General features: G+C 42.5%; 1 protein-coding gene across 1 annotated transcript; it reads right to left on the bottom strand.

Annotated features, from left to right (window-relative positions):
• Positions 1-4,758: 4,758 nt before the first annotated feature.
• On the bottom strand, positions 4,759-10,087 carry LOC146399906 (olfactory receptor 8B3-like). The gene has a single exon (XM_084978241.1). It carries the CDS (start codon positions 5,692-5,694, stop codon positions 4,759-4,761), a length of 936 nt encoding a protein of 311 aa, XP_084834367.1. The 5' UTR covers positions 5,695-10,087.

The raw sequence follows: 10,087 nt of genomic DNA, 5'->3' as shown, positions 1-10,087 counted from the left end.
GCAAGACACATGTTTATCCCTTTGTTCAAATGTAAATGTTCCCTTATGCTTTTGAAATAAATATACGTTTGTAAAAAAAAAATTAAAAAAACCTTGTAATTTAGAAAAATCCATGAACTTCTCTGCGCTTTAGTTTCATTGTCTGTGGAATGGTAACCAGGATCCCCTTCCTTAATCTCCTCAAGTTCTCTCCTGAGGAACACATAGCCTGGCAGAGGCGATAGGACTGGGAAAAAGGCAACACCACCTCTAAGAGCCATCAGAACACACTGTGCGTTCTCTACATTAATATCTGACGTGAGTCTATTACATTGTATGTCACAGAGAGACTTAAAGAGCCCAGGTGATTCCATCTGCCTCCCACTCACCCAGGAGAGGGGGAATCGTGCCTCAGAATGGAACGCTGACCAACACTGAGTGAATCTTTAATGTGTAAAGGTAAATGGTTTGGACAACAAATCCCACATATAACGCAACTGCTTCATCTGGTGCCAGGCTAAATATCAGTGAAATGTCCCTGTTCTTGAAAGAAAAATCAGCTGTATCAGACTTGGGAAGAATATTGTCTGTCCTCAATATGGATTTCAATTTATCATAATCAAATTTCAGGAACAATTTTGAGTACATAAGACTGATGTGTAAGTGTCCATGGGTAGCACGCAACTCCACTACGCCCTAATGACAAAAACTACCTGTATGACTTTCTCTCAGTTCAGACATACAGCCCATTGCACACATCATCAAATATGGGCACAAAATGGGAGTGTTGTTTGCTGCTCTAGTTGTTACCTAACTCAATGGATGACCACTTCAACAACCATTCCCTCTTGCTGGATTCAACAAGTATTTCCCGCTTAGCCTTGGCCCTCAGGCACTGGAGCCAGGAGCCAAGGACCTGAATGTGTCTGAAAAGATTAAAGGTGGGTTGTGTGCCATGCAGCTGATGATAGGCAGTGACCCCATAAAATACAAGACTTGAAGACTCTCCTGTGTGTGTGTGTCTGTGTGTGTGTGTGTGTGTGTGTTTGTGTGTGTGTGTGTCGGGAAACAATACAAAGTGGAATGTACAGTGGGGTGCAGTAAAGTGGGGGGTCAGGAATGAAAGGGATATAGAAATCAGAACTGCTGTTACTTCCAGTTTTCCTCAGGTCTTAACCACAGGGCACTCTCTTCCTGTTCCAAAAGAATGAAATCTAATTTTAAAGAATGAGATTTGTCTGAGATCGAAAGGGTTTCATTTGTATCTTGAATCGTGTTAATTAAAAGATGAATGGTCAATTGTAACCCACTCTTTGAGCCACCTTAAGTACTATAAACTATATAACAGATTGAACACACTCGATGCCACCTACAAAGCTTCCCAAAGTGTTTGCCCGTTGAGGTACACTTGTCTTTCAATATGGAAAACAACGTGATCAGAAGAGACAGTGACTAAAAGAAGAACAAAATGAAAAAAGCTGACAAAGACCACTCATTTCGTTTCTTTTTTGTCTTTTTGTCTCTTCAATGGCCGCGCCCGAAGCATATGGAGATGCCCAGGCTAGGGGTCTAATCAGAGCTGTAGCTGCCTGCCTATGCCACAGCTCACGGCAACACTGGATCCTTAACCACTGAGGAAGGCCAGGGATCAAACCTGCAACCTCATGGTTCCTAGTCAGATTCGTTAACCACTGTGCCACGACGAGAACTCCTCAATTATTTCATATAAGTGAACTCGTTAGGTGAAAATCAAGCATATTAATATTGGCTCAGGGGATGGGATGTGTGTCTAAAACCCTAAGCCGGAATTCCCATCGGGCGCAGCAGAAACAAATCCGACGAGGAACCTTCAGTCTGCAGGTTCAATACCTGGCCTGGCTTAGTGGGTTAAGGATCTGGCATTGCAGTGAGCTGTGGTGCAGGTCGCAGATGCGGCCTGGATCTGGCATTGCTGTGGCTCCTGTTTAGGTGGGCAGCAACAGCTCCAATTAGACCCCTACCCTGGGAACCTCCATATGCCGGAAGTGGGGCCCTAAAAACACAAAAGACACGAATAAATAAATAAAACGGTTAAGTCAAGCATTTAGCAATGAGCATCTAAAAACAAACAAGAGGGCCAACAATCTGGCTAGGATAAATTTCACAAAACCTAAAGAGCAAACAGAGATTAAAAAAGTAAACTATGGGAGTTCCCGTCGTGGCGCAGTGGTTAACGAACCTGACTAGGAACCATGAGGTTGCGGGTTCGATCCCTGGCCTTGCTCAGCGGGTTAAAGGATCCAGCGTTGCCATGAGCTGTGGTGCAGCTTGCAGACTCGGCTTGGATCCCGATTTGTTGTGGCTGTGGTGTAGGCAGGCAGCTGCAGCTCTGACTGGACCCGTAGCCTAGGAACCTCCATATGCTTCAGGAGCGGCCCAAGAAATGGCAAAAAGACAAAAAATAAAATAAATAAAAAAGTAAACTATGGGATGTTATGGTAGTGATATTACAACATGTTTAAATTGTTTCTTCACATCATGGTAAGGATTTTCAAGTGGGTGGGGTCATCTCTTTGCCTATCTTCTCCAAAGAAAAATAACCCAACATACTTTTCTAAAAAAGACATTGTAAAAATGAACTCATTCACCACATATGCTTTCAAATTAACATTGCTCTCTCAAGTGCAAGTTGAGCATTTGGTAGTTTAAAAACTCCATTTGTGACATACTATAAAGTAACTATATTTTAATTCTTTAAATATCTCAATGAGAGTAGCATACAGAAACCAACAAAACAGGAGGAAATTTTGTTTATTTCCAGATCCACTGGTTTTGTCCATTTAACTCTAACAACAGGATAACGTCAGTTTTATTCTATCCTGAGAAATCCTGTGACATGCATAAGATTTCTAAAGCCTCCAGAAAGAAGAAGAGGGGCACAGAAGCGACTATTTCTTCTCATCTCTTTACTTTGTATTCATTCTTTTTAAATTGAGTTTCAATTACCAACCACTAGTTAATTTCCTTAAGAGGTTTTCCAGTCTCTACCTAGTTGCCCACAAATTGGTCTTCATTCCCCAAACTGCTGTTAATGTGGCATCATTGCGTATAATAAGGGTTAATCAAGGCCTTATGAACAGTGGAAGATAATGACAATACTCTCCTGAACACCATACAAATTCAGAAGGAAATGCACCTTTTTTTTTTTTTTTTTGGTCTTTGTCTTTGTTGTTGTTGTTGTTGTTGTTGTTGTTGCTATTTCTTGGGCCGCTCCCGCGGCATGTGGAGGTTCCCAGGCTAGGGGTTGAATCGGAGCTGTAGACACCGGCCTACGCCAGAGCCACAGCAACACGGGATCCGAGCCGCGTCTGCAACCTACACCATAGCTCACGGCAACGCCGGATCGTTAACCCACTGAGCAAGGGCAGGGACCGAACCCGCAACCTCATGGTTCCTAGTCGGATTCGTTAACCACTGCGCCACAACGGGAACTCCAGGAAATGCACTTTCTAAATCTCACTGTTCATTCCCCTGAGGGACCTCTTATGTACTGACTGTGTCTCTTTGCATGGTGGGCTAGGACACGCTCATGGGAAATTTTTCCTCCCACACCCTCTTCTCTGAATTACAAGACCTTGAAAACATTTCATTTCACACTATTTTTTACATAAAGTCTGCTTTCAAAGAAAAGTTTGCTCATACCTTCTAGTTCTTAAAAGAAAACTTAAATGAAGTAGACAGAAAGTATACTAGAAAGAGTAGTAGACCTGAAATCAGGAGAATGAGCATCTACTCTAGACTTTTACATAAAGCTGTGTGACTTTGAGTAAATCATTAACCTCTCCGACTTTCAGTGTTCTTGCCATATAATAAACATGTATTGAAAACCAAATGTTCTACTTCAAATGTAGAGATGAATATGAAACATCTGAGGTGCATATGAAAGGAGCTTGTAAATGCATCATATTCACAGCTTGCAGGTGGGGTGTGTTTGATGATAGTCTCTATGGAACCTGCTACAACTGAGAGACACAGGCATTGAAAAGAGTCATATTCCTGACAAGTGCAGGGAGAAGGAGAAGTGGAGAGACAGCTTAACTCATTCATGCTTCCATCGGCGCAAGCGGCATTTAGGAAACCCCCCCAAAGCACAAGATATTACTTTATTGATCATTCAAAATCAATGACTTTAAGAAGTCAAACATGTTACTTTACTAATCATTAGCAGAACCATTTGTCTTTTTTCAAGTGAAAAAAAAGGAAAATACATAATGATAATTTAAAAATAAACAGACATGAGCTTAATTCTTAAGGTGTTTCTACATTTTTTTTTTTTTTGTCTTATTGCCTTTTCTAGGACTGCTCCTGCAGCATATGGAGGGTCCCAGGATAGGGGTCGAATCGGACCTGTAGCCTCGGGTCTATGCCAGAGCCACAGCAACAGCAACAGGGGATCCAAGCCGGGTCTACAACCTACACCACAGCTCACTGCAACACCGGATCCTTAACCCAGTGAGCAAGCACAGGGATGGAACCCGCAACCTCATGGTAACTAGTCAGATTCGTTAACCACTGCGCCACAACGGGAACTCCTTAAGGTGTTTCTAAATAAGAAACATGATGGAAAATAGAGATTAATAAAGAGACCAACTCTAAAAAATTGTAAACAGCTAGAGAAAGGCTCAAACTTCCTTCACCAAGGGAAGAAAGAAATAAGGTAAGAAGACTGCCACTAAAAATATTATCAATAAACACATTGAATCTCCTATCCAATGACAACACCCACAGAAACAGATTCTATCAAAACCGGAATCTTCTCCTCAGGGTTTTTTGCAGAGCAAATTTAACATCTTTGTTCCGCAAACTGTAGATTAAGGGATTCATCATGGGAACCACATTGGTATAAAAGACAGAAGAGATTTTCCCCTTATCCATAGACCCAGAAGATGATGGTTGGAGATACATAATTGTCCCCGATCCAAAGAACAGAGAAATTGCAATTATGTGGGAACTGCAGGTGCTGAAGGCTTTGGACCTGCTCTCCATGGAGCTGATGCGAAGGATGTTGGACAGGATGAGCCCATAAGAGACAAAGATGGTGAGACTGGGCACAATGATGTTGATGCATGACGCAATGAAGAGTACAATTTCATTGATGTAGGTACTTGTGCAAGAGAGCTGGAGCAGAGGGAGGATGTCACAGAAGTAGTGGTTGATGGTATTTGCACCACAGAAGGTCAGTCTCAGCATGCATCCAGTGTGAGCCATGGCACCAGAAAATGCCATCAAGTAGCAAGCAAGCATAAGGCTGGAACACACTTTGGGGGACATGGCAATGTTATACAACAGGGGGTTACAGATGGCCACATACCGATCATACGCCATTGCAGTCAGCACATAGCATTCAGAAAGAATTAAAAAACAGAAAAAGAAGAGCTGAGTCATGCACCCCAGGTAAGAGATAATCTTCTTCTCTGATAAAAAATGTGTGAGCATTTTTGGTGTAAACACTGAAGAATAGCAGAGATCTATGAAGGACAAGTTGAGGAGGAAAAAGTACATGGGGGTGTGCAGGTGTGAATTCAGCCCAATTACTGTGATCAAGCCAAAATTTCCCAGCACAGTGACCATATACATTACTAGGAACAGCAAGAACAAAGGAAGTTGGAGAGCTGGATGGTCCGTTAAGCCCACCAGAATGAAGTCAGTCACAAATGAACCATTTCCAGGAGCCATTCTTCTCTAAGAGGATCTGGGGACACAGGAGAAAAGGGTTACATTAGAGGTCAACTCAGTTCTTCTCACAACAGCTCCCCCTACAAGAGGGCGTATAGACTGGGCATGGCTGAGACTAGCCCAGCCTGGACCCACAGCATCTGCCTCTCTCAGTATCATGACTGGGAATGGCATGGACTTCCACATATTCAAGTCTTGATAAGCTCAAGTAAACAAAGAACATCACAGACTTAGCCCACAGAGGGAAGGCAGTGCTGCAATATGCAAACATGGCTGCTGGGCAAAACTAAGGGATAAGAGAGAGGGACAGGCCAGGACAGAAACCTGTTCTTCACTCCCTTAAGCCCTCTCCTCACCAGGAAAACTGTGGGCAGAGACCCCAGCTGCCTGGGGCTGGCCTCTAATGCAGATTAGACCTGCTGGGGTGAGAACCAAGAACAGTGCGTCTAATCAAAACCAAGGGACCAAAAGCTCAGAGAAGTTTACTTACTGCCCCATGTGGGAGCCTGAGAGTCTGCCCACAGAGGGGGAACTTACTGACTGAGATACTGTACTTTCTGAGCCTCCTCATCTCGCAACACCCTCCGATCTCCCCAGTACACATTCTCCCGACAGTGGCACTTGACCCTCAGGACTGCACAAAGTGGGAAAGAAACTGGCAGATCTCACATCCCTGGTCTTCCATCTCAAAACCAGAAGGATGGTAATATCAACAGTATTCAGAAACTCACTGTCCTTAAGTCAGCTACCTTCGAGCCGTCTTATCCTTGGTGTTTGCCCTGTGGTCCTGGAAAGGCAGTTCCACCTTCAGGGGCAGTGGATCCTTTGATTCTAAGAGGATGCAACCCAGAATTCGTTTCAGACATGCCCTGAAATCTTTCTGAACTACACATATTACTGTCAGATTATGGCTTTGAGTCTTCTCAAGCAGCAAGGAAAAATAAATCGCATTGTCACCAGCTTTGCCACTTGATAAGACACACACGACTGAATGTGCGTTTAAGGACCGAGCACAATTGAATGGACTCAGGGTAGAAGCTTGCTCAGCCTCTCCACCAGGCACTAGGGTCTACGTGTTTAAGAGAAGTAAGGGGATTATATTTACACCATGAACCAAGATCTCTTTTTAGTTCCTTAGGGACTCAATCTTGTAATCCAGTCTACACGTCACTTCAGGGACTGTCCATTCCCAAGGTAGAGGCAAAAATTAACTCCCATCTTCCTATTATCTCATCTCTTAAGGAAATCTAGTTTTTAATTTCTTTCTCAGTGTTCCAATGTACTGAAGGGAAAACTTCCACAGTCTACCTATTGGTTTCTTAAAAGCATAACATTAAGTTGTGCCAAGACTCTAGTAACTCAGTTTTTGTCCCTTATCATTTACCTCACAAAAATAATTCAACTTTTTCTCCCTTTCACAGTTATTACATTGAAACACCTATTGGAAATTTCTAGATGACAGTCAAGTTGCATCCTAAATGTCATATTTCCTTAAGTGAGGTCATCGGGTCCTTCTCATTACAGAAAAGAGGGGGGCTGTAGAGTTGGACTGTATGGCTTTGAATCCTAACCCATTGCTCACTAACAGGGGCATGGTCCTTGAACTCTCCATGCCTCAGATTCATAATTTCTAAAAGAGTGATGAGAACAATAGCATCTCTTTCATTGGGTTGCCTTTATGAGTAAATGAAAAACAGTACACAAAACTGTTAGAACAGGACTTGGCACATGGTACACAGTCAGCCAATGTCAGTTGTCAGCATGATTTATCTTCTCAAAGTTTCCAAGAGGTCTTCCGTCATACAACGTACACATTTTCACTTTATTTCCTAGGATCCTTTATAAACTGTTAAGTTCTATAAAGACAAACATCTCTTACTACGTCCTTTGTGGTGCTGTGCATACTACACAGCACAGAGGAGTCACGCCATATGTAATTCTGTCAACTTGACTGTTCTCTGTTGAAAACCTTCAAATAGTTTTCACATCTCTCAAGTGCTAAACGTTAGTCTGCAGCCACAATGACTTCCATCCTTTTCTCTCAGGCACTATACAATCTCAGGTCCTTTTTAGGTTTTAACTGAACTGTACCTGCAGAGTTATAATGACTCTGCAATTTCTAATTTTTTATTTCCTTATTTATTTACTTTTTTTGCCCCTGCCTACAGTATCCGGAAGTTCCTAGGCCCTCACTGCCCATCCATTCTAAAGTTAACCGTTTGCATCTACTAACCCAAAACTCACAGTCCATCCCGTTCCCTCCTCATAATGTATTTAAATGTCAAAGCACTGTGATATACATACCAGGCTATACATCTGAAGCTAATATGATATTGTTCATATTTCAATTGAAAAATGGCTGAAGAAGGTCTGTACGGAGAGACTTCGTGGAGAAAGTGAAAGACAATAAATTTATGTAAGAGGGAAAAAGACTTAACTTGCCTTTCCTGTACCATTAAATTACATATAAAGTTTCACATCTACTACAAATACACCATTTGAGCTTGTTCACTGACATTCTTCCACCCACAGACACTGGTGGAAATTCTTCACTGAATCTGGTAAAAGGATTATCTCTACCCTGGACGGGTCTGGACCACGTTGTACATATCACTCAATCTTGATGATTACCCTGTGGGAGCTGATCTGAACTAAGACAGCTGATCCCATATATTTGGATTATTATTTTCAATCTTGGCTTACCGATTAGTTTGATGTTTACGTTAAGGAAAGGTTTGTAACCTTATTTTATGGTGAAACTTAGCAAAAATATATATGTGAAAGCCTAGAAAACACACACTTCAAAAATGTATTATAAAATGGACAGCTTATAAACACCAGGAATTTTTGTAAGTAGATTATTGTCAATGCCACACAGCCCTATGTATGCCCCTACTTAATGTCAGCTTTTTCCATGCTACCATCCTCTACCCTGCCTCTGCTGCCATCCCTCTCTGGCTTTCCTTCATGGCTTCATCACCAAAGTAGGGCCTCAAGGTCATGTGATCAGCACAGAGAGGATGTGCAAAGGGCACACCACAGCCCTGGAATTATGTCCATCATGTCTAGAACTCAGTCACCTGCTACGTCTCACTGCGAGAATGTCTGTCTGGGAAAATGTATGTTATGCAAGAAGAGGGGAACAGCGAGCAGAATGCGCTAATCACACCAGTGCTTGTCAATATCACTGACCTGAAGGTTCAAAAAGGTCTTGAAAGGAAGAACTTACTGCTGACTCTGGCGCTGAGCAAGCGCCTGTGAGTAACAATGCCTGTTGGAGACCACCCTAATATTCTAAATTAAGCAATACCTATCAATGAAATGCGAAGGATACGCTACAGATATTTTTCTTAATTTCTAATGTTTGCACCTATTTTTGTATCCAGAAGCATTTCATGCACTAAAACCACTGTCCATGTTTCACTGGTACATTCAGTATAAGGTTTTTAAACCTGCTATTGAGAATCGGAATACCCAAGTCCTGGTCTCAGCCGTACCACTTCTCAACTGTAATTTAGAAAAAGCCATCAACATCTCTGAGCTTTAGCTTCATTATCTGTGGAATGGTAACCAGGATCCCCTTCCTTAATCTCCTCAAGTTCTCTCCTGAGGAACACATAGCCTGGCAGAGGCGATAGGACTGAGAAAAAGGCAACACCACCTCTAAGAGCCATCAGAACACACTGTGCGTTCTCTACATTAATGTCTAACGTGGGTCTATTACATTTTACGTCACAGAGAGACGTAAAGAGCCCAGGGGATTCCATCTGCCTTCCACTCACCCAGGAGAGGGGGAATCGTGCCTCAGAATGGAAAGCTGGCCAATGCTGAGTGAAACTTTAACATGTAAAGGTGCATGATTTGGACAACAAACCCCGCATATAAAGCAACTACTTCATCTGGTGCCAGGCTAAATATCAGTGAAATGTCCCTGTTCTTGAAAGAAAAATCAGCTGTACCAGACTTGGGAAGAATATTGTCTGTCCTCAATATGGATTTCAATTCATCATAATCAAATTTCAGGAACAATTTTGAGTACATAAGACTGATGAGAAAGTGTCCATGGGCAGCACGCAACTCCACTATGCCCTAATGACAAAAACTACCTGTATGACTTTCTCTCAGTTCAGACATACAGCCCATTGCACACATCATCAAATATGGGCACAAAATGGGAGTGTTGTTTGCTGCTCTAGTTGATACCTAATTCAATGGATGACCACTTCAACAACCATTCCCTCTGGCTGGATTCAACAAGTACTTCCTTCTTAGCCTTGGCCCTCAGGCACTGGAGCCCGGAGCCACGGATCTGAATGTGTCTGCAAAGATGAAAAGTGGGTTGTGTGCCATGCAGCTGATGATAGGCAGTGACCTCATAAAATACAAGACTTGA

The sequence above is a fragment of the Sus scrofa genome, chromosome 9, assembly GCF_054392235.1.
Source record: "Sus scrofa isolate SSC_HxYL_T2T_F1_AM1 chromosome 9, Sscrofa_HxYL_maternal_Yorkshire_Landrace_v2.0, whole genome shotgun sequence".
In the NCBI taxonomy this organism is placed as follows: domain Eukaryota; kingdom Metazoa; phylum Chordata; class Mammalia; order Artiodactyla; family Suidae; genus Sus; species Sus scrofa.
Note: the sequence above shows the minus strand (reverse complement) of the source record. Positions and strands in the feature narration are given on the sequence as shown.

What these genes read in the sequence shown, in the direction of transcription:
- LOC146399906 (XM_084978241.1), bottom strand. Translation starts at nt 5,694, where the DNA reads ATGGCTCCTGGAAATGGTTCATTTGTGACTGACTTCATTCTGGTGGGC.